We start from the raw sequence: 26,437 nt of genomic DNA on the forward strand, positions 1-26,437 counted from the left end.
TTGGAAGGGACCTTAAAGACTGTCTAGTTCCAACTCCCCTGCCATGGGCAGAGACACCTTCCACTAGACCAGAGCCCCATGCAGCCTGCCTGTGAGCACTTCCAGGGACAGGGCATCTCTCCTGGGCACCCTGTTGCAGTGCCTCACCACCTTCTATCCTGAGGCAGAGATCCAACAGAGCTCTCTCTGCAGGGAAAGGCCTCTCTGCTGTGGATGCTGCAGGGAGTCACAGAAACACACCACCAAACCCATCCTGGCAGACCACGTGAGACACAAAGCCATCGCTTCATTTCTGCTCAGGGTTCTCCTCAGGCAGTGCAAGACCCACAGTGCCTTTAGCTAAGCAGCTGAGGACAACTGGGAATGCCTGCCAGGCAGGCTGGGAAGAGCTCCCAGCACAGAGGCCTGAGCCCAGCCTAGAGGTAGCCCAGGAGCCGCGCCGTGCTGGGGAAGCTCTTGCGCATCCCCAGGCACTTCTCCTGGTCGATGAAGAGGGAGTTGGCTTTGACGTCCAGGTCGTGCTCCAAGACTGCCTTGGAGTGAACCAGCATCTGCAGGGTGTCCTCAGCGTCCCTCAGCCGCTGCTGGAGGCTCTGGATTGTGTCATCGATTTCCAGGACCTCGTTGACAAGGCTGGAAGACAACAAAGGCGATGGGTTAGGAACTGGCTGGAGACTGAGCCCAGAGAGTGGTGGTGAATGGTGCCACAGCCAGCTGGCAGCCAGGCACCAGTGGTGTGCCCCAGCGATCAGTGCTGGGACCCAGCCTCTTTAACATCTTCATTGATGATCTGGAGGAGGGCATTGAGTCCATCAGCAGTAAATTTGCAGACGACACCAAGCTGGGGGCAGGAGTTGATCTGCTGGAGGGTAGAGAGGCTCTGCAGAGGGACCTCGACAGGCTGGGCAGATGGGCAGAGGCCAAGGGCAGGAGATTGAACACATCCAAGTGCCAGGTTCTGCACATTGGCCACAACAACCCCATGCAGAGCTACAGGCTGGGAGCTACAGGAGAGGCTGAGGGAGCTGGGGTTGCTTAGCCTGGAGAAGAGGAGGCTCAGGGGAGACCTCACTGCTCTCTCCAACTCCCTGAAGGGAGGTGGTGGAAGCCTCCTGCCTGGAGGTGTTTGCAGCCAGGCTGGATGTGGCTGTGAGCAACCTGCTGTAGCGTGAGGTGTCCCTGCCCATGGCAAGGGGGGGTTGGAACTGGCTGATCCTTGAGGTCCCTTCCAAGCCTGACAATTCCATGACACTATGGTTTTGTCCCCAGTGATGCTCCCCACCCCTGTGGCCCTGGCCCAGCGCCCTGCTGTGGCCTCACCGGATCTGGGCCGGGTCTCGGCACAGCTCCACGTGGGGTCTCCGCGTGCGCTCGTCCAGCCGCGTCTGAGCCACCTTCAGGGGAGGCCCTTTGTCCCTGATGGCTTTGCGGATGGCTTCTATGTTCATCTCCACCTGGAAGATCTCCTGCAGCGTCTGGGTGTGAAAAGCAAACACCTGCATCAGTTGAAAGTGCATTCTCAGGTGCCCACATCACCTGCCTGTTCTCCTCTCCACCTGCAGCTCAGCGAGCAGCCCCCGGGGCGCAGGCCACGCTCACTCTGCCGCATGTAGTGAGGTGAGCGTTGGTCATGGGCTGGGGGTTGGGCTCTTCTTTGTATCAGGTGATAGAATGAGAAGAAATGGCCTGGAGTTGTGCCAGGGGAGGCTTAGGTTGGAGATTAGGAAAAATTGCCTCACTGCAAGAGTGGTCAGGGATTGGCAGAGGCTGCCCAGGGAGGTGGTGCAGTCCCCAGCCCTGGAGGTGTTCAAGAAACCTGTGGCCATGGCACTTGGTGCCATGGTTTAACACCCGCAGTGGTGTTGGGTTGCTGGTTGGACTGGATGACCTTAGAGGGCTTTCCCAATATTCCTGAGGCAGAGATCCAACAGAGATCTCTCTTCAGGAGGAGGAAAGGCCTCTCTCTGCTGTTGATGCTACCTGGAATCATAGAATCACAGGTCGGAAGAGACCTCAAAGATCAGCAAGTCCAACCTGTCACCCAACACCTCCTGACTGCTAAACCATGGCACCAAGTGCCTCATCCAGACACTTCCTAAACACCTCCAGTGTTGGTGACTCCACCACCTCCCTGGGCAGCACATCCCAATGGCCAATTACTCTCCCTGTGAAGAACTTTCTGCTCACCTCCAGCCTGAACTTAATCATAGAAAGGTTTGAGTTGGGAGGAACCTTAAAGACTGTCTGGTTCCAACTTCCCTGCCATGGGCAGACACCTTCCACTAGACCAGAGCCCCATGCAGCCTGCCTGTGAGCACTTCCAGGGACAGGGCATCTACCACCTCTGCTTGGCATCCTGTTCCAGTGCCTCACCACCCTCACAATGAAGAATTTCATCCTGAGATTGGATCTTATTCCCCTCTCTTTCAGTTGCAAACCTTTACCCCTCATCCTATCACTACACTTCCTGAGCAATGAGGAGGGTTTGGAGCAGTGATGAGTCTGTGGCATCCCCAGCCTCCCAAAAATCACTGCTTGCAGGCACTGATCATCCATCAATGGCAACTAAGAGAGGGAAAGTTTTTAATGGATCTCCTGTAAGGATGTGGGCAGCAGCTCACTCAGTCTCTGCTCACTTAATCAATACTGTGCTGAGCACTTATCAGGAAGCTTTCCAGGGGACCCACCAGGCCCAGCCAGGTGCCCATTACTGATCTCTGCTTCCTCTGCTTGGCAGAGCAAACACACAGATCCCAATGCAGCAGAGTGCTGAGACTGAAAGCACATCCTTGGAGGAGAAGTGAACCAGTGAACATCCCAGCAGAGGTCCAGCAAAGACCTTCTGCCAGGCAGCCAGCGCTCCTGCAGTAAACTCCCAGGAGATGCCACCAGCATTAGCATTTCCTGCTGGAAGCCCCTGTGCTGTCAGCTGGGCTGCACTAGCACAACATCCCTTGGGAGAGTAGGAAGACATTCTCTACAGTGAGGGTGGGGAGACACTGGAACAGGTTGCCCAAGGAGGTTGTGGATGCTCCCTGCCTGGAAGTATTCAAGACCAGGCTGGACAGGGCCTTAAGCAACCTAGGCTGGTGAAAAGGGCTGGACTAAATGATCTTTGGGGTCCCTTCCAACCCAACCCATTCTATGATTTTATGAATTCTATGAATCATAGAATGGTCCAAGCTGGAAGGGACCTCCAAAGGTCATCCAGTCTGACCTCCCCTGCAGTCAGCAGGGACATCCCCAGGGCCTTGTCCGGCCTCACCTTGAGTATCTCCAGGGGAGGGACCTCAACCACCTCCCTGGGCAACCTGTTCCAGTGCTCCAGCACCCTCATAGAGCAGAACTTCTTCCTGACATCCAATCTAAATCTGCCCTTCTCTAGTTTGAAGCCACTGCCCCCATCCTGTCTCTAGTTTGAAGCCATTGCCCCCATCCTGTCACTGCAGGTCTTTGCAAACAGTCTCTCCCCATCCTTCCTGTGGCCCCCTACAGGTACTGGCAGGCTGCTATGAAGTCTCCCTGCAGTGCCAGCTCATCCAGCTCCATGAATAGAATAGAATAGAATAGAATAGAATAGAATAGACCAGACCAGACCAGACCAGACCAGGTTGGAAGAGACCTTCAAGATCATCCAGTCCAACCTATCACCCAACACCATCTCATCAACTAAACCATGGCACCAAGTGCCTCAGCCAGGCTCTTCCTAAACACCTCCAGGGATGGGGACTCCACCACCTCCCTGGGCAGCACATCCCAATGGCCAATCTCTCTTGCTGGGAAGAACTTCTTTCTCACCTCCAGCCTAAACCTCCCCTGGCACAGCTTGAGACTGTGTCCTCTTGTTCTGGTGCTGCTTGCCTGGGAGAAGAGACCAATCCCCACCTGGCTACAACCAGTAGTAGACAGCAATAAGGTCTCCCCTTGAGGCTGGGGAGACGTCTTGAGCACAAGCTCTATGAGGAGATGCTGAGGGAGCTGGGGTTGTTCAACCTGGAGGAGGCTCAGGGGAGACCACCTTGCTCTCTACAACTCCCTGAAGGGAGTTGTAGCCAGCTGGGGGTTGGTCTCTTCTGCCAGGCACCCAGCACCAGAACAAGAAGACACAGTCTCAAGCTGTGCCAGGGGAGGTTGAGGCTGGAGGTGAGGAGAAAGTTCTTCCCAGAGAGATTGTTGGCCATTGGGATGTGCTGCCCAGGGAGGTGGTGGAGTCACCATCCCCGGAGGTGTTCACGAGGGGATTGGATGTGGCACTTGGTGCCATGGTTTAGTCACGAGGTCTGTAGTGCCAGGTTGGACTCGGTGATCTTTGAGGTCTCTTCCAACCTTGGTGATACTGTGATACTTGGTGCCGTAGTTTAGCAGTCATGAGGTGTTGGGTGCCAGGTTGGACTTGATGATCTCTGAGGTCTTTTCCAGCCTGGTTGATTCTGTGATTCTAAGTCCCCAGCACTCAAGCAGAAAGTGATGCCGCTTGTGGCCAGCGCTCAGGCCAGGCCGAGCGGGAGGGCGGTGGCGCCGGGAGGTGGCGGTGGTGCCGGCCCCAAGGGGCAGGGGGGAGGCTACCTTGGCCAGGTGTGCCCGGATCTTGTCCTTGGCGTCGGCCGTCTCGGCGCAGCGGTTGGTGAAGGCCACGTTGGTGGCGTTGAACTGCCGCCACATCTCGTTGGCCGTCACCACCAGCAGGCTCTCCGCGTTCTCCCGCAGCCTGGCCGAGGCCGCCCGCTCGCTCTGGGACAGCAGGATGTTGTCGTCTGTGAACTTGGCCCACGACTCTGGCACGGAGATCCTGGAAGGAGGAGGGGGAGATAAAGCAAAGGAGAGGGTCCCCAGGAAGCCCGCGGGCATGGAGCACAGTGGATGAAGCATAGATCGAATCTGTGCTCTTCATTTGGCCACAGGGAAGTGGGAGCTCTGGATCCTGTTTGTTCAACAGCACCTCTCGAATGAGGGCATGCAGGCAGACTGAGAGAGTTGTTCAGTCTGGAGAGGAGAAGGCTCTGAGGAGACCTTTCAGCCTATCTCTGTGCCACAGAGGGACATGGTGAGACCCCACCTGGAGCTCTGTGTCCAGTTCTGGAGCCTCTATTACAGGAAGGATCTGGAGGGGCTGGAAGGGGTCCAGAGAAGGGCCACGAGGAGGAGCAGAGGGCTGGAGCTGCTCTGCTGTGAGGACAGACTGAGGGAGTTGGGGCTGTGCAGGCTGGAGAAGGCTCTGAGGAGACCTTCTGGTGGCCTTCCAGGATCTGAAGGGGGCTCCAAGAAAGCTGGGGAGGGACTTTTGAGGGTGTCAGGGAGTGACAGGACTGGGGAGAATGGAGCAAAACCAGAAGTGGGGAGATTCAGATTGGATGTTAGGAAGAAGTTGTTCCCCAGGAGGGTGGTGAGAGCCTGGCACAGGTTGCCCAGGGAGTTGGTGGAAGCCTCCTGCCTGGAGGTGTTTGCAGCCAGGCTGGATGTGGCTGTGAGCAACCTGCTGTAGTGTGAGGTGTCCCTGGCCATGGCAGGGGGGTTGGAACTGACTGATCCATGAAGTCCCTTCCAACCCTGACCATTCTATGATTCCATGGTTCTATAAGAGAAGGCTCTGGGTAGGCCTTAGAGCAGCCTTCCAGTACCTGAAGGGGCTACAGAGGAGATGGGGAGGGATTTTTTACAAGGCTGGATAGCTCAAGAGGCAGTGGTTCAAAACTAGAGCAGGGTACATTTAGATTGGACACTGGGCAGAAGCTTTTCACCATGAGGGTGGTGAGACACCAGAACAGGTTGCCCAGGCAGGTGATGGAGGCTCCATCCCTAAAGACATTCAAGGTCAGGCTTGACGGGGCTCTGAGCAACCTGATGTCCCTGCTTGTTGCAGGGAGGGTTGGAATAGATGGCCTTGGAGGGTCCCTTCCAACCCAGCGTGCTCCCTTTATGGTGAGAAACTGCCCCTCCAAGGCAGGGGGGGTGGCTGTGCCATGCAGGGACGGGTGCCCCTGCAGCGGGCTGGGGCCAACCAGCTCCCTGGCAGGGAGAGGCACCCCGCACCCTGGGCACGGCCGAGGGCTGCCGTGCCGGCCGGGGGGCGCTCACGTGGCATCGACCCGCTCCACCCCGCGGTAGTAGCTGATGCCATCGGAGGTGTTCCTCAGGTGGTGGCACTTGTCATCGATGCGCTGTGCCCTCTGCTTGTTGGCCAGGTCCCTCTCCAGCTCGTGCTGGGCCGCCCTGTTGGACCTGCAGGGCACAGAGAGCAGCCATCGGTGGGGCGGTGTGGCCGCAATGGTTTCCCCCCGACCCTGCCTCCCCCAGCGTGCTCCCGGCAGCATCGCTGCCTGCTTCCCGTGGAGCCTCCCCGGGCTCGGGGCCTGCAGGCTGTGGGCAGAGGCAGGGGTCTGCTGGGCCTTCACGTTCCAGCTGCAGATGCAGAGTGGTTAAGGAGCTGCTCCTTACGCCAGCTGGGCCTTCACCCTCTCCAGGAACCGCTGCATCCTCTCCTGGCAGGACCTGATGACGTCCACTTCCTGGGCAAAAGCAATGTGTGACCCATCAGTGCCCAGGCTCACTTGTCCTGCTCACACTCATCCCTTCAGGCCCCTCTAACCTTGCACACAGCAAAAACCTCCCTGCTTGTCTTTCTGCCCAAAGCAGACAGGCAGGGAGTGGAGAACCCCCAGCCCCATCACGTTGGTTTGTGCAGCTGAGCCTGTGCACAGTGACCAGAAGGGGACAGGAGGCTGCTGTGGCCACATCCACAACCTCTGAATCCTCTTTCAGGGTGGGTTGTCAAATGGTTTGCCACCTTAACATTGATGTCAAGTGCTGGTTGGTGCCACCATAGGGTGACATGAACAGATTCTGACAGGCAGAGTAGTTCATATATTCACTCAATGGTGGGTTCAGTTTTGGGCCCCTCGCTCTGAGAAGGACATTGAGAGGCTGGAGCATGCCCAGAGATGGGCAACAAAGCTGGTGGGAGGTCTAGAGCACAATTCCTGTGAGGAGCAGCTGAGGGAACTGGGGTTGGTCAGCCCTGGAGAAAATGAGGCTGAGGGGAGACCTCATTGCTTTCTACAGCTGCCTGAAAGGAGGCTGGGGCCAGGTGGGGGTTGGTCCCTTCTCCCAAGAAACAAGTGACAGGACAAGAGGAGATGGCCTCAAGTTGCACCAGGGCAGGTTTAGGTTGGACATTAGGTAGAACCTTTCCCCAAAAGGGTTGTCAAGGCCTGGCCCAGGCTGCTCAGGGCAGTGGTAGAGTCCCCATCCCTGGAGGGGTTTCAAAGCTGTGTAGCTGTGGTGCTGAGGGCCATGGCTTGGTGGTGCCCTGGCAGTGCTGGGTTCAGGGTGGGACTTGGGGATCTTAAAAGTCTCTTCCAACCAAAATGGTTTCGTGGTTCTGTGTGACACAGGTACATGCAGACCCTGTTCTGCCTGGGCTCTGGAAGGCAGGACAGTCTCACAAACCCCACGAAGAAGGGTCCCAATATGCTACACAAACACACCACTGGTTTCCTTTCCTCTGTAAGGCCAAGTCTCACCTCCACCATGTGGGCATGCTGCTGCAGGGGGAATGCTCTCCCTGGCCCAGCAGGTTTTGGGGGTTGGAAGGGTTTAGCACCTCAGCAGCACAGGGGAACAGGGTTGCAGAACCTGTTGGGGGCAGTTTAGGTAAAAATAACTTCAAGACATGATCTGTGTTGCCAAACTTACTGTCAAGAGCTCTTTCTCCACATCATCATGCACTAGGTCAATGCCCATCCTCTTCTCTCGGTGGAGCAAGCACTCCTGAGCGACCTGTTGGAGCAGGGGAGGTTTAGGTTGGACATCAGGAGGAAGCTCTGCACAATGAGAGCAGTGAGAGACTGGAACAGGTTGCTAAGGGATGCAGTTGAGGCACCATCCCTGGACCCATTCAAGATTAGACTTGCTGTGGCCCTGGGCAGCCTGCCCTAGTTGGAGGTGTCCCTGCTGACTGCAGAGGGGTTGGCCAAGATGACCTTTGGGGATCCCTTCCAACCTGATGCAATCTGTGATACACCATCAGGATGACCTCATTCATGTTGATGAAGATGTGCAGGGTGAGTGCCCAGAGGATGCAGCCAGGCTCTGCTGGGGGATGCCCAATGCCAGCACAAGGGGCAAGGGTGGAAGCTGAGGCAGAGGAAGTTCCATGGAGACAGGAGGAAGAATTTTTTTTCCCTGTGAGGGTGACAGAGCCCTGGAACAGGCTGCCCTGGGGGGCTGTGGAGTCTCTCTGGAGATGTTCAAAACCTGCCTGGACACATTCCTGTGTGACCTGGTGTAGGTGCTCCTGCTCTGGCCAGGGGGGTTGGACTGGATGAGCTTTCGAGGTCCCTTCCAGCCCCTAGCATTCTGTGATTCTGTGGTCAGTGCTGGCCACAGGGGCAGGATTCCCTTTGGGGCTGGTCCCCATGGCAAGTAACCTGAGACAAGGAATGATAGGTGGGCAAAGCTAACAGGACAGGGACAAACCAGCACCCAGGGCAGCTGGTTTAGCTGACAGCGAGCAGCTGAGCTGCAGCATCAGCATTCAGTCAACGGGAGGGAGCAACACGTGGCCCTGCTTGCAACCAGAGCTGAATGCAGGGGCTTGTGTCAGGCTTGCTGCTGACCTCACCAGAGCCCCAGAACAAGACATGGGCTTTTGTCTCCCAGACCAGGGGTTTGGATATATCAACTGCTAAAAATATTTGGTTAAGCAAATAGCGTTCTGATGCGCTCAGCATGTGCTGAGAGGGGCTGCAGCAGATGGGGAGAGGGTTGTTTATTGGCAGCTGAACTAATGGGCCCTCAATAAAAAGGCTTTCTAGATGTTACAGAGCTGCAGTGAAACTTCATGAGACGTGTGACTGGCTGCAGATGTTTCAGCAGGAGGCTGCAGCTTGCAGCCCGCTGGACGTGGTAGGAAGCTGGACATGGAGCATAGGAATGGATGGTGACAAGCTCCTCAGGAGAGAAAGGCAGAGAAGTGTTGGGGGGGAGGGAGGGATTGCCCTCCACAGGGTCATTCTGCCTCTGTATTCAGCAGTGGTTAGGCCACACCTTGAGTCCTGTGTCCAGTTCTGGGCCCCTCAGTTTAAGAAGTACATTGAGAGACTTGAAGGTGTCCAGAGAAGGGCAACAAAGCTGGGGAGGGGTCTGGAGCACAGCCCTGTGAGGAGAGGCTGAGGGAGCTGGGGTTGCTTAGCCTGGAGAAGAGGAGGCTCAGGGGAGACCTTCTTGCTCTCTGCAACTCCCTGAAGGGAGGCTGTAGCCAGGAAGGGGTTGGTCTCTTCTCCCAGGCAAGCAGCCCCAGAACAAGAGGACACAGTCTCAAGCTGTGCCAGGGGAGGTTTAGACCTGAGGTGAGGAAAGAGTTCTTCCCAGAAGGAGAGATTGGCCATTGGGATGTGCTGCCCAGGGAGGTGGTGGAGTCACCATCCCTGGAGGTGTTCAAGAGGGGATTGGATGTGGCCCTTGGAGCCATGGTTTAGTTGTCAGGAGGTGTTAGGTATTAGGCAATAGGTTGGACTTGAGGATCTCTGAGGTCTTTTCCAACCTGGTTAAGTCTGTAATTCTGTAAAGAAGCCACAGGAAAAGGTGGAATGGAATGGAATGGAATGGAATGGAATGGAATGGAATGGAATGGAATGGGAATAGAATAGAATAGAATAGAATAGAATAGAATAGAATAGAATAGAATAGAATAGAATAGAATAGAACAGAATGGGAATGGGAATAGGATAGGATAGGATAGGATAGAATAGAATAGAATAGAATAGAATAGAATAGAATAGAATAGAATAGAATAGAATAGGATAGGATAGGATAGAATAGAATAGAATAGAATAGAATAGAATAGAATAGAATAGAATAGAATAGAATAGAATAGAATAGAATAGAATAGAATAGAATAGAATAGAATAATCCAGGTTGGAAGAGACCTTTGAGATCATCAAGTCCAACCTCTCACCCAACACCATCTGATCAACTAAACCATGGCACCAAGTGCCTCATCCAGTCTCTTCCTAAACATCTGCAGTGATGGTAACTCCACCACCTCCCTTGTTCTCACCTCCAAGGAGGGGCTGGAGAGTGATGTGAAACTCAAGGGCAGCCATGAAATGGTAGAGTTTAACATCATAGAATCATAGAACAGCCTGGGCTGGAAGGGTCCTCCGAAGGTCAGCTCGTCCAACCCCCCTCTGCAGTAAGGGCATCAAAGAGGGTGCAAAGCAAGCTCTCTACTCTGGACTTCAAGAGAGCAGACTTCATCCTGTTCAGGGATCTGCTTGGCAGCGTGCCATGGGCTGAAGCCCTGTGGGGAAGAGGGGCCAAAGCCAGCTGGTCAGTACCTGCAGCGGAGCCTCCGTCTCGGCCAAGGCTCTCTCCAGCCGCTTCTTGATGTCGGTGAGCGCGTTGGTCTCCCCAATCATCTCATCCAGCTCGTGGAGGAGCTCTGACTTCCAAAACTCTATGTCATTGACACGTACTCCCAGGTTCTTGGTGCTTTCCCCTTGGCTCTTGGCCGTCTGCTGGTGCTTGTCCTGGATCATGCGGGTGCTGTCGGCCCTCAGCCGCTCGGCGTTGCGCCGGGAGGTCTCCGACTCCTTGTAGTTGGTGAGGTTGGACCTGTACCAGTCGTCGGGGGTGTAGCGGGTGAAGAGGGTTGTTCTGTTGGAAACATAAGGCAGACTCTGGCTGGGGGTCAGCCCCTCGCAGCTCTTGGCCAGGGGAGCCAAGGTGGGGTTGATGGCAGCCGCTCTGTAGTAGGCGTTGGGGATCCAGGGCAGGCTGAAGCTCTGCGGCAGGGGGTAGTAAGGAATCCGGTTCTTGTAGCTGGAGGCCATGGTGCTGATGGCAGGCAGGAACCTGGTGGGTGTGGATCTTGGATGGGCAAATGTGGCTGTTAAGGGAGAGCCAATCAGCTCCATTCTCGAAGGCTGCTGTTCAGGTTAAGTGTCCTGCATGAAGGAGACAGAAGAAGACAACCTCGCTCAGTTCAGCTCCTGCAAGAAAGCTGGGGACTGGCTTTGGAGCAGGGACTGGCTTTGGAGCTGGGACTGGCTTTGGAGCTGGGACTGACTTTGGAGCAGGGACTGGCTTTGGAGCAGGGACTGGCTTTGGAGCTGGGTCTGGCTTTGGAGCGGGGACTGGCTTTGGAGCAGGGACTGGCTTTGGAACGGGGACTGGCTTTGGAGCAGGGACTGGCTTTGGTGCAGGGGCTGGCTTTGGAGCAGGGACTGGCTTTGGTGCTGGGGCTGGCTTTGGAGCAGGGACTGGCTTTGGAGCGGGGACTGGCTTTGGTGCTGGGGCTGGCTTTGGAGCGGGGACTGGCTTTGGAACGGGGACTGGCTTTGGTGCAGGGACTGGCTTTGGAGCGGGGACTGGCTTTGGAGCGGGGACTGGCTTTGGAGCGGGGACTGACTTTGGTGCAGGGACTGGCTTTGGTGCAGGGACTGGCTTTGGATCAGGGACTGGCTTTGGAGCAGGGACTGGCTTTGGAGCAAGGACTGGCTTTGGAGCGGGGACTGGCTTTGGAGCGGGGACTGGCTTTGGAGCAGGGACTGGCTTTGGAGCAGGGACTGGCTTTGGTGCTGGGACTGGCTTTGGAGCGGGGACTGGCTTTGGAGCAGGGGCTGACTTTGGAGCAGGGTCTGTTGGGACAGGAGGAGGATGTTTTGGAACTCAAAGAGGGAGGTTCAGACTGAAGAAGGAAGAAATGTTTGCCCCTGAGGGTGGTGAGAGCCTGCCCCAGGTTGCCCAGAGAGGTGTGAGCTGCCCCATGGCTGGAAGCATTGCAGGTCAGGTTGTCTGGGGCTGTCAGTAACCTGCAGAGAGGTTGGACTGGATGAGCTTTACAGGTTCTTCCAACCCAACCCATTCTGTGACGCTGTGGCATAAAAAGCTCAGCACACAAGCTCCTGCACTTGCTTGGCTTCTTTCACAAGGGCTTGGAGTGATAGGATGAGAGGGAAGGGATTGAAGCTGGAAGAGTGGAGATTGAGACTGGAGATGAGGAAGAAATGGTCTACAGTGAGGGTGGTGAGACACTGCAACAGGCTGCCCAGGGCCCCTCCCTGGAGCTGTTCAAGGCCAGCAGCCTGGTCTAGTGGAAGGTGTCCCTGCCCATAGCAGGGGGATGGAACTGGATGGTCTTTAAGGTCCCTTTCAACCCAAACCATTCCATGGTTCTCACAGCCACACACGCAACTCACAGCCCAGTGACGCTCTTGGACACCCTGGAGAGCAAATCCCTCCTGACAGCATCCCCAGGCCTTGTATACACAAGGATTTGACTTTGCCTATCTGGCTTCAGATCTTGAAACGCAGAGAGAAACAAGTCCTGGCTGTGCCTTAAATCTGTCAGTCCGGCTCCCAGTTCTCTGCTGCTCATTTGTTTCTCTTGGCTGATGTGCCTGCTGATCTTAGAGCACTCCAGATGTCATTTTCCCTTTAAAAGTTCCATTACCAGCCCCAGTCACTTTGGGGCACGCAGCTGCTACCAGCCCACCGTGATCTGGGGATGAAGGGCTCCGTCCTCACCACCTCTGGCTTCACTCTGCCACACTCAAGTGAGGAGTCTGCAGGTGAGCTTTGCTCCATCCAAACTGGGAACCCTCCCTCCCCTCCACACACACCTATTTCAACCTAAAAGGAATCAGGCAATCATGGAACAGCCATCTCTTGACATGCAAAGGGAGGGGAAAAAAATCTCCATGGCTCACCCACAAAGCCTTTTCAGAGCAGCTCATAAACACCAGCCCTGCAGCAACCCTCAGAGGAATGGCCACACAGGAAGAGTTCATGGAAGGGACCTCTGGAGATGGAGTCCAACCCCCAGGTAACTGCTTACAGCACTGTGGCTGCTGCTGCTCTTCTCAGGTTGAGCTTGTCAGGTAATTGCTGCCAGAAATGTAATGCTGAGGGGCGTCTAAGGGTGGAATCCCAGACTGGTTTGGGTTGGAAGGGACCTTTAAAGCTCATCCAGCCCAGCCCCCTGCAGCCAGCAGGGACATCCCCAACCACAGCAGGCTGCTCACAGCCCCAAGCCACCTGAGCTGCAATGCTGCCAGCCATGGGGCAGCTCCCAGCTCTCTGGGCAGCCTGGGGCAGGCTCTCACCACCCTTAGGGTCAAACATTTCTTCCTTCTCTCCACTCTGAATCTCCCTCTTTGAGTTTCAAACCATGCCCCCTTGTCCTGTCACCACAGGCCCTGCTAGAAAGATTCTCTCTCCAATTTAGAGAGAAGGATCCTCCAGTTTAGAGAGAATGTGAGGACAAACACTCAGGAGGGTCTGTTGTGCTTGGTATGAAGTTCTCACAGGTGTCACCCCCTGACAGAATCAGCCCCTGTGGCTCTTGTCACCAGCTGCTGTGTTGCAGGGATGTGTCCTTTTCCCTGACACAGCCCTGTCCCCACTGCTTCCAGCCAGGCTCCAAGCTCCAGTGAAAGATGAGGACACTGGTGTGCTACAATGAGACCCCCAGACTGGGGGGGGAGGAGAATAGACTAGAATAGACTAGAATATACTAGACTAGACTAGACTAGGATAGACTAGACTAGACTAGACTAGACTAGAATAGAATAGAATAGAATTGACTAGGTTGGTAAAGACCTTTGTGTTCATCAAGTCCAACCTATCACCCAGCACCATCTAATCAACTAAACCATGGCACCAAGTGCCTCATCCAGGCTCTTCCTAAACACCTCCAGGGATGGGGACTCCACCACCTCCCTGGGCAGCACATTCCAATGGCCAGTCTCTCTTGCTGGGAAGAACTTCTTCCTAACATCCAGCCTAAACCTCCCCTGGCACAGCTTGAGACTCTGTCCTCTTGTTCTGGTGCTGGTTGCCTGGCAGAAGAGACCAACCCCCTCCTGGCTACAACCTCCCTTCAGGGAGTTGTAGAGAGCAAGAAGGTCTCCCCTGAGCCTCCTCTTCTCCAGGCTAAGCAACCCCAGCTCCCTCAGCCTCTCCTCACAGGGCTGTGCTCCAGACCCCTCCCCAGCTTTGTTGCCCTTCTCTGGACACCCTCCAGCAAAGGAGAGTGTGCACAGGCTAAATTCTGTTTGTTGCAGCATGAGATCAAGTTCATTGCTTTAAAAACTGGGATGTCTGCATGAAATGAACTCACTTTTGTTCCAGAACAAAGCACCCACAGAAGCCATGACAATGAGCAGAGGTTTCACTGCTCCTCCAGGGCTACCCTGAGCACTTTCTAGGTGTGGGTGAGCTGAGGGAGCTTGTTTTGATCACAAAACTCTTGGCAAAGAGAGTTTGTTTCATTTTAGCCCTCTCTGCCACAGAGATGCCTCTCTCTGCACAAGGGCAGCACCAAGGAGTCCTGGTTCCCTACTGGAAAGCTTGAAGGTGCTAGAGGGAAGGCACAGAGGCTCTGCCCAGGAGCTGCTGTGGCTGGGCACTGGTGCTAACCCTTTTAAGTCCAGATGCTGCAGCCCATGGGCTCTTCCTGCCAGAATGAACTTCCCTGAGGATGGCAATGACCTGGAGCAGGCTGCCCAGAGAGCTTGTGGAGTCTCCTTCTCTGGAGAGCTTCCAGCCCCAGCTGGGCATTGTGCTCCTGGGCAAGCTGCTGTGGGTGCCCCTGCTGTAGCAAGGGGGTTGGACTGGGTGGTCTCCAGAGGTCCCCTCCAAACTCTATCATCCTGTGATTCTGTGACCCTTTTGGAGCAGTGGCCACTCACACCAAGAGGTGAGCAGACAACACAACTCCTTACAGCACAGCTTTGCCACCATCTAGCCATGGGGAGATCACAGAATCCTTGTGGTTGGAGAAGACCTTCAGGATCACCCAAGGAAAATGAGCTCAAGATGCTTTTCCCATCACTGGTGCCTGTGATGGTTTGGTCACTCAGATGGACAGTGCCTCAAAATGCAGCTATGAAACAGAGGAGAAGCCAAGGCAGGAGGGAACCAGATCCTTTAGTCAGGATAAATGGGAGAAAATGAGGGATGAGTCAGAGGGAAAAGAGCTCAGCCTGCAGCTGGGAAATCACTGAACTCTGGGGAGTGCATTTGCCAGCCTTGCCCAATTTTGGCCATGCTGGCATGAGCTGCCCCAGCACCTGAGTGAAGAGCAGCAGGGTGTCTCCCCCAGGACCCAGCCTGGCCCAGGAAGCTGTGGGATAGGCAGCAGGAAGCTCCCAGCCTCAGATGCAGCCAGAAAGCTTTCACAACCACCACCCCTCCTCCCAGCCCAGTTTGGCAGAACCCAGGACAAAACAACCATGCTCAGCTCCAACAAAAACCTCCCTCTGTGCTGGTTCCCACAAACCAGCCCCTTCAGCCCTTCTGGCCCTGCTAGGGGACAACACAAGAGCTGAGAAACAGCACTGAGAGGGTGGGGGACAGCTTCCCTGGCTCCCACCCCCACAGCTAGATGATCCCCCTTGACAAATGTTTGGGAAAGGGAGGAAAAACCCCTAGGGAAGGGACCAGGGACACTGCCCCCTGCATTTCCAGAGGAGATAAATGCTCCCCCACATCCCCCTTGGGATAAGCCACCCCAGGGTGCCACTTTCTGCCACCCCCAAACACACTGCCTGAGCCAGTTTGGGTGCATCTGGGTGATAAAAGAGACACTGGGAGGGGTTAGGAGAAACCCCTGGGGGTTGGGGCCTCACCTCCCAGCTCAAGCACACACTCACCAGTAGCTGCTGGGCAGGGGGTGTGCTCCAGGGGGTAGAGGTGCCCAGGGTGGGCTGCACTCACTGCTGAGCTGTGGGGCTCAGTGGCAGCACTGCCAGGCACTCTGGCATCCCTGGTGCCTGTTGCCATGGTGCCCAGCGACCAGGTTCTACCTGGGCAACTCCCTGCAGCTGCTGCGGCAACAATGCTCTGGAAGGGCCACCCAGGGCCACCCCAGGCAAGGAAATGTCCTCACATGGTGTCCTGGCTCCTGCCCTGGGCAACCTACTGCTCTGGCTGGGCAACTGTGGGCAGCCCCTGGGCAGCCAGGTGCAGCTGTTGAGCAGCTCCCATAGGGTTTGGGTTTAGGCAGTCCTGCAAAGAGAAGGGAGTTGGACTGAAGGAGCCTTCTGGGTTCCTTCCAGCTTGAGATATTCAATGATCCTATGAACTCTCTGCCCTCAGTGGGCAACCCAGTGCCACCCCTGGGCAGCACAATGTACACTCAGTGCAACCCAGTGCCTCTGCTGGGCAACTGGATCCAGTTCCTGGACAGCTCCTGGTGCCAACAATGGGCAGCCAAGTACAGCCCTTGGGCATCCAAGTGTCACCCCTGGGCAACCAGGTACTGTCAACAGGCAACCCAGCACAGCCCTTGGGCAACCAAGTGCCACCCACCAGGCAAACCAGTGCTCCTGATGGGCAAACCAGTGCCCTCACAGGGCAAACCAATGCCCTCACAGGGCAATCCAGTGGCACCCCTGGGCAGCACAATGTACACTCAGTGCAACCCGGTGCCTCTGCTGGGCAACTGGATCCAGTTCCTGGACAGCTCCCGGTGCCAACAATGGGCAGCCAAGTACAGCCCTTGGGCATCCAAGTGCCACCCACCAGGGAAACCAGTGCTCTTGATGGGCAAACTAATGCCCTCACTGGGCAATCCAGTGCCAGCAGTGGTGCCAGCCCTGTGGCTGAGCAGACCTTGCTCTGCAGCTCCCTGAAGGGAGGTTGCAGTGAGGAGAGGGCAGCCTCTTCTCCTTGGTGGCAAGAAACAGGACCAGAGGAAATGGTTTCAAGCTGTGCCAGGGGAGGTTCAGGCTGGATATTAGGTAATGTTTCTTCCCTGAAAGGGCTCTCAAACAGTGGAATGGTCTGCCCAGGGCAGGCCTGGACTCACTGGAGGTGTTCGAGCAGCCTGTGGACCTGGCACTTAGGGGCATGGTTTAGGATTGACCCTAAACTGGGTCAAAGCTTGGCCTGGATAACCTTTGAGGTGTCTTCCACCCAGATCTTCTTTGCTGTGATTCTGAGTGCTCCAGGGTGAGTGCTGGCACCCCAGGTGAGGAGAGGCACAGCGTCCCCAGGAGCACCACCACAGCACAGGCTCATGCAGCACCGGCGCATCGCGCTCCAGCCACCCAGTGACGCCAGGAGAGGAACTGCGGCTCCCAGTTACTTCAGGCTTCAGCAAGAGGAAAGGCACTGAAACAGGAGGGTCTTGTAGCAGTGGTTAGCCCCACAGAACCCAAGGGGCATTGAGTCCATCAGCAGTAAATTTGCAGATGACACCAAGCTGGGGGCAGGAGTTGATCTGCTGGAGGGTAGAGAGGCTCTGCAGAGGGACCTGGACAGGCTGGGCAGATGGGCAGAGGCCAAGGGCAGGAGATTGAACACATCCAAGTGCCAGGGGCTGCACATTGGCCACAGCAACCCCAGGCAGTGCTACAGGCTGGGGGCAGAGTGGCTGAGAGCAGCCAGGCAGAGAGGAACCTGGGGGTGCTGGTCGATGGTGGGCTGAACATGAGCCTGCAGTGTGCCCAGGCAGCCAAGAGGGCCAATGGCATCCTGGCCTGCATCAGGAACAGTGTGGCCAGCAGGAGCAGGGAGGTCATTCTGCCCCTGTACACTGCACTGGTTAGGCCACACCTTGAGTCCTGTGTCCAGTTCTGGGCCCCTCAGTTTAGGAAAGATGTTGAGCTGCTGGAAGGTGTCCAGAGAAGGGCAACAAAGCTGGGGAGGGGTCTGGAGCACAGCCCTGGGAGGAGAGGCTGAGGGAGCTGGGGGTTGCTTAGCCTGGAGAAGAGGAGGCTCAGGGGAGACCTTCTTGCTCTCTACAACTCCCTGAAGGGAGGTTGTAGGCAGGCAGAGGTTGGTCTCTTCTCCCAGGCAGCCAGCACCAGAACAAGAGGACACAGTCTCAGACTGCACCAGGGGAGGTTTAGGTTGGATGTTAGGAAGAAGTTCTACACAGAGAGAGTGATTGCCCATTGGAATGGGCTGCCTGGGGAGGTGGTGGAGTCACCATCACTGGAGGTGTTCAGGAGGAGACTTGATGGGGTGCTTGGTGCCAGGGGTTAGTTTTTTAGGTGGTGTTGGATTGGTTGATGGGTTGGACACGATGATCTTGAAGGTCTCTTCCAACCTGGTTTATTCTATGCATTCTGTGTACTCTCCAAGCTTTAGAATGCTCAGCAGGTCAGTGAGGACCTCTGTGTGCCACTGCCTCCAGAGAAGACCTTTCCATTTGCCTCACTTCAGCCCTCCAGCTGAGCTGTGAGGGATGTGGCTGGCTCCTCGATGCTCAGCCTGCTGCATCTGCCCCCTCAAAGCCTTTTTCAGCTCCCTCTCACCTCCCCAGCGCTGGCAGCTGGGGCCTGAGTGAGTCCCAGGCTGTTTTGTGGCTCCCGGTGACTCCGCGTCCTGCCGCCGCGGCGCTCTGTGCGCGCACGGAGCTGGCCCTCAGGAGCAGCCCAAGCCAAGGATCTGCCACCAAGAATCACTCAGGCTGCTCCCTGCACACAGAGCCCAGCACACTTGGATTCCACTTGAAACACACAGCTTGCCTGAGGAGAATCAACTGAATCCAGCCCAAATCTGCTCTGCTCAGACCTCCCCTGCAGTGCTGGGGCAGCTCTGCAGCCCTCAGCACAGCACAGCCTGGGACCTGCTGGAGCAGGGCCAGAGGAGGCCACAGCAATGCTGGCAGGGCTGGAAGCCCTCTGCTGTGAGCCCAGGCTGAGAGAGTTGGCCTTGGGCAGCCTGGAGAGGAGAAGGCTCCAGGGAGACCTCCTGGTGGCCTTGCAGTGCTTCAAGGGCTGAGCAGAAAGCTGGGGACAGAGTTTTGGGCAGTGCCTGTTGGGACAGGACAAGGGGGGATGGTTTGAAACTCAAAGAGGGAGATTCAGAGTGGAGAGAAGGAAGAAATGTTTGCCCCTGAGGGTGGTGAGAGCCTGTCCAAGGTAGCCCAGAGAGGTGTGAGCTGCCCCATGGCTGGAAGCATTACAGCTCAGGTTGTTTAGGGCTGTGAATAGCCTGCATGGAGGTTGGACTGGATGAGCTTTGAAGGTCCCTTCCAACCCAAACCATTCTGTGATGCTGTGACATACAAAGCTCAGCACACAAGTTGCTCTTCTCTAGCTAGAGCAAATACATTAACTCCAAGGCCAGCAAGCCACCTTCTGCCCCTCAGCAGCACCCCCTCAGAACAGCTCTCTGCTCCTTCACACAATCCCAGCGTGGTAGGGTTGGGAGGGACCTCTGGAGATCACCCAGTCCAACCCCCTGCTCCAGCAGGGCACCCACAGCAGCTTGCCCAGGAGCACAGTGCCCAGCTGGGCTTGGAAGCTCTCCACACCAGGAGACTCCACAACCTCTCTGGGCAGCCTGCTCCAGGCCTCCAGCACCCTCACAACAAACAAATTTCTCCTTATGGTGAGGTGGTACCTCCTGGGTTCTAGCTTACAGCCACAGCATTCCTGTGTGGACTACCCTAGGTGATGCTGCTTTGGCAGGGGGGTTGGACTGGATGATCTGGAGGTCCCTTCCAACCTCTAACATGCTCTGATGCCATGTTTATTCCTTGTCCCATTACTGGCTGCCACTCAAAAGAACTTTCTCCTGTTCAGATGGAACCTCCTGGATTCCAGTCAGTGCCCACTGCCCCTTGTGCTGTCCCTGGGCACCACTGGCAAGAGTCTGGCCCCAGCCTCTTGCTCTCCACCCTTAAGGTATTTGTTAACATTGAGGGGATTCCCTTTCAGCCTCCTCTTCTCCTTGCATGCTCCCAGCCCCCATCCACAGAGACTCTCCCTCCCTGCCCTGCCCAGAGCTAATTTTGTTCAGATGAATCACTGCACTACAAGGGAGGCCACTAATTGTTGTAGGCAGCCACAGGGCTTTTGAAGCATTTGCTACATGAAGCAATGGTAATTAGATAATACTGGAGATGGCCCCAGGCTGCTCTGCCAAGCACACAGGGAAGCACCCACGAGCACTGGGCCACAGAGGGACAGCAGGAAACGTTCTGCCTAGTCTCAGGTGATAGAAGGAGAGGGAATGGCCTGAAATCGTGCCAGGGGAGGGTTGGGTTGGAGAGGAGGAGAAACTTCTCTGCTGCAAGAGTGGTCAGGGATTGGCAGAGGCTGCCCAGGGAGGTGGTGGAGTCCCCAGCCCTGGAGGTGTTCCAGAAGTGTGGAGCTGGGAGTTGGCTTACAGCTGGAGTCAATAATCCTGAAGGTCTTTTCCAACCTTAGTGCACCCATGAGCCTAGGAAACCTGTGGCCAGGGCACTTGGGGCCATGGTTTAATGGCCATGGTGGTGTTGGGCTGATGGACTCTGATCTCAGAGGTCTTTTCCAATCCAAACCATTCTGTGATTCTATGGCATCAATATGGATGGCTCTGAGCAACCTGCTGTAGTGTGAGGTGTCCCTGGCCATGGCAGGGGGGTTGGAACTGGCTGAGCCTTGGGGTCCCTTCCAACCCTAACCATTCTGTGGTTCTGTGATGGAGCTCTGGAGTCTGGAGCAGTTTTTCAAGTGCAGGGTTGGTGAAGCTACAAAGGGGAGGAGAACAGACAAGGCTAAACCAGTCAAACTCACAAGCTCACGGCCCTGAAGCAAGAAGTTATCATCTGCACCCAGCAAGGAGCCCCTGAGTCCCTCATGCTCAGGCTCCCTCACTCTACACATCCCCCTCCATTTGTTCAAGTGCTCAAAGTGGTCTCCTTCATTGTGAGTGCAACCCCAGCAGCAGCAGAGCCACTGCAATTAATAATGACAAAGGTATTCATGAGAATCATAGAATCAGCAAGGTTGGAAAAGACCTCAGAGATCAGCAAGTCCAACCTGTCACCCAACACCTCCTGACTACTAAACCATGGCTCCAAGTGCCACATCCAAGCCCCTCTTGAACACCTCCAGGGATGGTGACTCCACCACCTCCCTGGGCAGCACATCCCAATGGCTAACAAGTCTCTCTGGGAAGAACTTTCTCCTCACCTCCAGCCTAAACCTCCCCTGGCACAGCTTGAGACTGTGTCCTCTTGTTCTGGTGCTGCTTGCCTGGGAGAAGAGCCCAACCCCCTCCTGGCTACAACCTCCCTTCAGGGAGTTGGAGAGAGCAAGAAGGTCTCCCCTGAGCCTCCTCTTCTCAGGCTAAACAATCCCAGCTGACTGCTTCCACTCCCAGTTCTGGTGGACACATCCCCAGCTTTGATGGACACTTAGACCACAGCTTGGCCCCAGGCCTCAACCATTTTAGCTCAGAAGCAACCCAGAAAAGAAGGCTGAAAACATGAGGAGGCTGCTGGAGCAGAGAGGCCAATTCTCAGCACATCAACCCAGGTCTGCTGCTGAGCTGCTGAACTGGAATTTCCAGGGTTGCTCTCAGATACCTAAGGACAAAATCTACTGCCAAAAGCTGTCAGTCTTTCTGTTGCAGCTCCACATTCTCCCTGGCTATTAATAAAGCTGGAGCATAGGCAGCTCCTTCGGAGAACTTGCCCTTCTCTGGACACCTTCAACTCTCTCAATGTCCTTCTGAAACTGAGGAGCCCAGAACTGGACACAGGACTCAAGGTGTGGCCTGAGCAGTGCTGAGCACAGGGCAGAATGACCTCCCTGCTCCTGCTGGCCACACTGTTCCTGATGCAGGCCAGGATGCCATTGGCCTTCTTGGCCCCCTGGGCACACTGCTGGCTCATGTTCAGCCAGCTGTCAATATCTGAAAGGGACCTAGAGGCAGGCTGGGGAGGGACTGTTCAAAAGGGTCTGTGGGGATAGGATGAGAGGCAGTGGTTTGAAACTGGAGCAGGGGAGGTCTAGGTTGGACACCAGGAGGAAGCTCTGCACAGTGAGGGTGGGGAAAGACTGGATCAGGTTGCCCAGGGATGTGGTTGAGGCCCCATCCCTGGAGACATTCAAAACTAGACTTGCAGTGGCCCTGGGCAGCCTGCTGTAGCTGGAGGTGTCCCTGCTGCCTGCAGGGGGCTGGATGAGGTGATCTTTGAGGGCACCTTAGAGCCTGATGCAATCTGTGCACACCCACCTTTGAAGTTTTGGTTTTCAATGATAACAAGCATGGAAAACTGCCTCCAGACTAAGGGGACCTTCACCTCCTGAGATGAGGCTCCTAACAGAGAGAGAAACCAATGAAGAGAGCAAAAAGTAGACTTCCTCCCTGCCCAGAGCAGTGTTTGATTGAGCTTTCCAAACAATAAATGTGGCCTGAATAAATCATAACAAATCCCTCCCTGAGCTCTGGGGATGAGTCACAACCACCAAACCACAGCTGCTCAGGGCAGGCTGCTCTGCACAGCCACAAGGTTAAGACACAGCTAACTCCTCTGCTCACAGCAGCCATGACCGCAGAAGATTTACTGGTGGTGCTCTCAGCACTGCCCAAGGGACTTCCAGGATCTGCAGGGGGCTCCAAGGAAGCTGGGGAGGGACTTCTGAGGGTGTCAGGGAGGGATAGGACTGGGGGGGATGGAGCAGAACTAGAAATGGGGAGATTGAGATTGGCTGTGAGGAAGAAGTTGTTGCCCAGGAGGGTGGTGAGAGCCTGGCACAGGTTGCCCAGGGAGGTGGTGGAAGCCTCCTGCCTGGAGGTGTTTGCAGCCAGGCTGGAGGTGGCTGTGAGCAACCTGCTGCAGTGTGAGGTGTCCCTTCCCATGGCAGGGGGTTGGGACTGGCTGAGCCTTGAGGTCCCTTCCAACCCTGACAATTCTGTCATTCTATGAAATAGAACACAGGGATTTGGGGGTGGAGAGTCCCTGTAAGCTTGTGGTGGAGGTCTGGATTTGCTCTTTCTGTTGGCCTCACATTGGGTTGGAGCAGCTCTGCTCTGAGGACAGGCTGAGGGAGCTGGGGGTGTTCAGCCTGGAGAAGAGAAGGCTCCAGGGAGACCTAATAGTAGCCAGCCAGTACCTTCAGGGGGCTAGAGGAAGGATGGGGCCAGTCTGTTCACTAGGGCCTGCAGTAACAGGGAAAGGAGCTGTGGCTTCAAACTAGAGAAGGGCAGATTTAGACTGGATATCAGGAAGAAGTTCTTCACTGTGAGGGTGGTGGAACTCTGGAACAGGTTGCCCAGGGAGGTGGTTGAAGCCCCTTTGCTGGAGATATTGCAGGTGAGGCTGGACAGGCCTCTGGGCAACCTGATCTATCTGGGGCTGTCCCTGCTGACTGCAGGCAGGTTGGACTGGATGACCTTTGGAGGTCTCTTCCAGCCTGGACCATTCTCTGATTCTATGGAAACCCTCAAAGGGCTTCTTGTCCAACCCCCCTGCAAACAGGGACATCCCCAAGTAGATCAGGCTGTTCAGAGCCCCATCAAAGCCTGACCTTGAATGTCTCCAGGGCTGGGGCCTCCAACACCTCCCTGGGCAACCTGTTTCAGTGTTCCACCACCTTCATAGCAAAGAGCTTCTTCCTGTTCTCCAATCTTCAGGAAACCCAAGGCTGTGAGGAAGGTGTGCCCTAAACTGCAGCCAACAAGCAAATGGCTTGCTCACACCTTAATCTTCATGGAATCCCAGCATGGGGTGGGGGGTGGAAGGGACCTCTGGAGATCATCCAGTCCAACCCTCTGCTCCAGCAGGGCACCCCCAGCAGCTTGCCCAGGAGCACAGTGCCCAGCTGGGCTTGCAAGCTCTCCACACCAGGAGACTCCACAGCCTCTCTGGGCAGCCTGCTGCAGGAGCACCCACAGCAGCTTGCCCAGGATTGTGTCCAGAAGGGTTTGGAATCTCTCCAGAGAAGAAGACAATCAACTACACAAGCAATTAGGGGCAAAAGTAAGTAGGAGACAGTCCAATGCACACCTGCTGATTGCCAGTCATAGAACAAGTCTAGACATTGGCATGCAAAGAGATGAGCACATCCCCAGAGCAGAGCCAACCTGGTCCTATCCTATCCTATCCTATCCTATCCTATCCTATCCTATCCTATCCTATCCTATCCTATCCTATCCTATCCTATCCTATCCTATCCTATCCTATCCTATCCTATCCTATCCTATCCTATCCTATTCTGTTCTATTCTATTCTGTTCTATTCTATTCTAATCCTATCCCACCCTACTCATATTCTATTCTACCCTACTCCTCCCCTCCCCTCCCCTCCCCTCTCCTCTCCTCTCTGAACCTCTCCTCTCCTCTCTGAACCTCTCCTCTCTGAACCTCTCCTCTCTGAACCTCTCCTCTCCTCTCTGAACCTCTCCTCTCCTCTCCTCTCTGAACCTCTCCTCTCTGAACTTCTCCTCTCCTCTCTGAACCTCTCCTCTCTGAACCTCTCCTCTCCTCTCTGAACCTCACCTCTCTGAACCTCTCCTCTCCACCACACCCCATTGCCAGCACCCTGGAAGCTGCCAGGAGGGCTGAGTGGAGCTTTCTTCTTCAGATCAAGTTCACAGAAGGTGACACTTTGAGGGTGCCCTCCTTTGGCTCACAGAAAACACCTCATGGAACCCTCCTCAGCTGCTTTTTCTTTCTGTGTCCCACCTTGCTGTAACCTTTGATATCTCAATGGTGAACCAACCACCCCCAAGGGCTGACTTCTTGTTTTCTGAGGAGGTCAAGCAAAAACTGTTCAGAGCTGACAGCACTGTGGTCTGCTAAGTGACAGAGGGCAAGGACACCACTTCCTCTATGCTCACCTTGAAACACCCTGCCCATGAAATCTTTTAGCCAGGTGCTGCTGCTGAACACCACCACCAGCCCTGTTATTTCAGCACAACTTGGATGCAAAAGGCAGCCCCAAGATGAGGGAAGGGATTCTGCCCCTCTGCTCTGCTCTTATCAGCCCCCACCTGCAGCACTGCATCCAGTTCTGGGGCCCCCAGCACATGAGGGACATAGAACTGTTGGAATCACAGAATCATAGAATCAGCCAGGTTGGAAAAGACCTCAGAGATCATCAAGGCCAACCAACACCTCCTGACTACTAAACCATGGCACCAAGTGCCACATCCAGTCCCCTCTTGAACACCTCCAGGGATGGGGACTCCACCACCCCCCTGGGCAGCACATCCCAATGGCCAATCTCTCTTGCTGGGAAGAACTTTCTCCTCACCTCCAGCCTAAACCTTCCCTGGCACAGCTTGAGACTGTGTCCTCTTGTTCTGGTGCTGGGTGCCTTGGAGAAGAGACCAACCCCCACCTGGCTACAACCTCGCTTCAGGGAGTTGTGGAGCGCAAGAAGGTCTCCCCTGAGCCTCCTCTTCTCCGGGTTGAACAATCCCAGCTTCCTCAGCCTCTCCTCACAGGGCTGTGCTTGGGTCCAGAGGAGGCCACAAAGATGTCCAGAGGCTGGAGAACCTCCCCTATGGGACCAGGCTGGGAGAGCTGAAGCTGTTCAGCCTGGAGAAGAGAAGGCTCCAGGGAGACCTGAGAACAGCCTTCCAGTACCTAAGGGGGCTCCAGGAGAGCTGGGGAGGGACTTGTGACAAGGGCTGGAAGTGACAGAATGAGAGGGCATGGACTGAAGCTTGAAGAGGGCAGATTTAGACTGGAGGAAGAAATTCTTTCCAGTGAGGGTGGTGAGACACAGGCTGCCCACAGAAGATGTGGATGTCCTCTCCCTGGAGGTGTTCAAGACCAGGCTGGATGAGGCCTTGAGCAAGCTGGGCTGGTGGGAGGTGTCCCTGCCCGTGGCAGGGTGGGTTGGAACTGGATGAGCTTTAAGTCCCCTTCCATCCCAACCCATTGTGTGAGGCTATGACCTGAGGCCAGCTTGGATGAGGTGCCCCTGCCCATGACAGGTTGGTTGGAACTGGATGAGCTTTAAGTCCCCTTCCATCCCAACCCATTGTGTGAGGCTATGACCTGAGGCCAGCTTGGATGAGGTGCCCCTGCCCATGACAGGTTGGTTGGAACTGGATGAGCTTTAAGTCCCCTTCCATCCCAACCCATTGTGTGAGGCTATGACCTGAGGCCAGCTTGGATGAGGTGCCCCTGCCCATGACAGGTTGGTTGGAACTGGATGAGCTTTAAATCCCCTTCCATCCCAACCCATTGTGTGAGGCTATGACCTGAGGCCAGCTTGGATGAGGTGTCCCTGCCCATGACAGGTTGGTTGGCTCCCTTTAAGGCCCCTTCCATCCCAACCTGTTGCATGAGGCTGTGACCCGAGGTGTTCAGGGCAGCAGGAGGTGGCTGGGGCGGCCGATGCCACAGAGCTGCCTCTGTGCTTAGCTGGAGTGAGTTACTGGGGGCCTCCCCCTGCTCATACACACTCCCCCAGCCCTGAGCCAGATGTGAAAGCAATTAGCATGAGGGGAAGACTCTCCTCAAGCCTGTGGGGCTTTTTATAGGTTAGTGTTTATTTTTGGACCTGCTTGCTGGAGGTGAATTTTGGCAGGCTGCTCAAGGACTGGTTTATGTCAGGGCTGGCTATTGTTTAAAGGCTTTTATTGCTCTGGCAAGGGCTTGGGGGTGGAAAGAGGAGGGGAGAAGGACTGTTTGGGTTTGGGGGTTTGGTGGTTTTTTTTTTTTACCTCTGTCATTATGTTCAGGCTCCTATTTC

At 55.5% G+C, this 26,437-nt stretch overlaps 1 protein-coding gene across 1 annotated transcript; it reads right to left on the reverse strand.

The window, feature by feature from the left end:
* Positions 1–416: 416 nt before the first annotated feature.
* TEKT3 (tektin 3) lies at positions 417–26,437 on the reverse strand. Its single transcript, XM_009902389.2, has 8 exons — positions 26,409–26,437; positions 10,338–10,946; positions 7,693–7,776; positions 6,436–6,506; positions 6,076–6,219; positions 4,567–4,789; positions 1,321–1,475; positions 417–633 (listed from the first exon to the last, which is right to left on the reverse strand). Exons 2-8 carry the CDS (start codon positions 10,914–10,916, stop codon positions 417–419), a joined length of 1,473 nt encoding a protein of 490 aa, XP_009900691.2. The 5' UTR covers positions 10,917–10,946; positions 26,409–26,437.

This window comes from Dryobates pubescens, chromosome 20 (genome assembly GCF_014839835.1).
Source record: "Dryobates pubescens isolate bDryPub1 chromosome 20, bDryPub1.pri, whole genome shotgun sequence".
In the NCBI taxonomy this organism is placed as follows: domain Eukaryota; kingdom Metazoa; phylum Chordata; class Aves; order Piciformes; family Picidae; genus Dryobates; species Dryobates pubescens.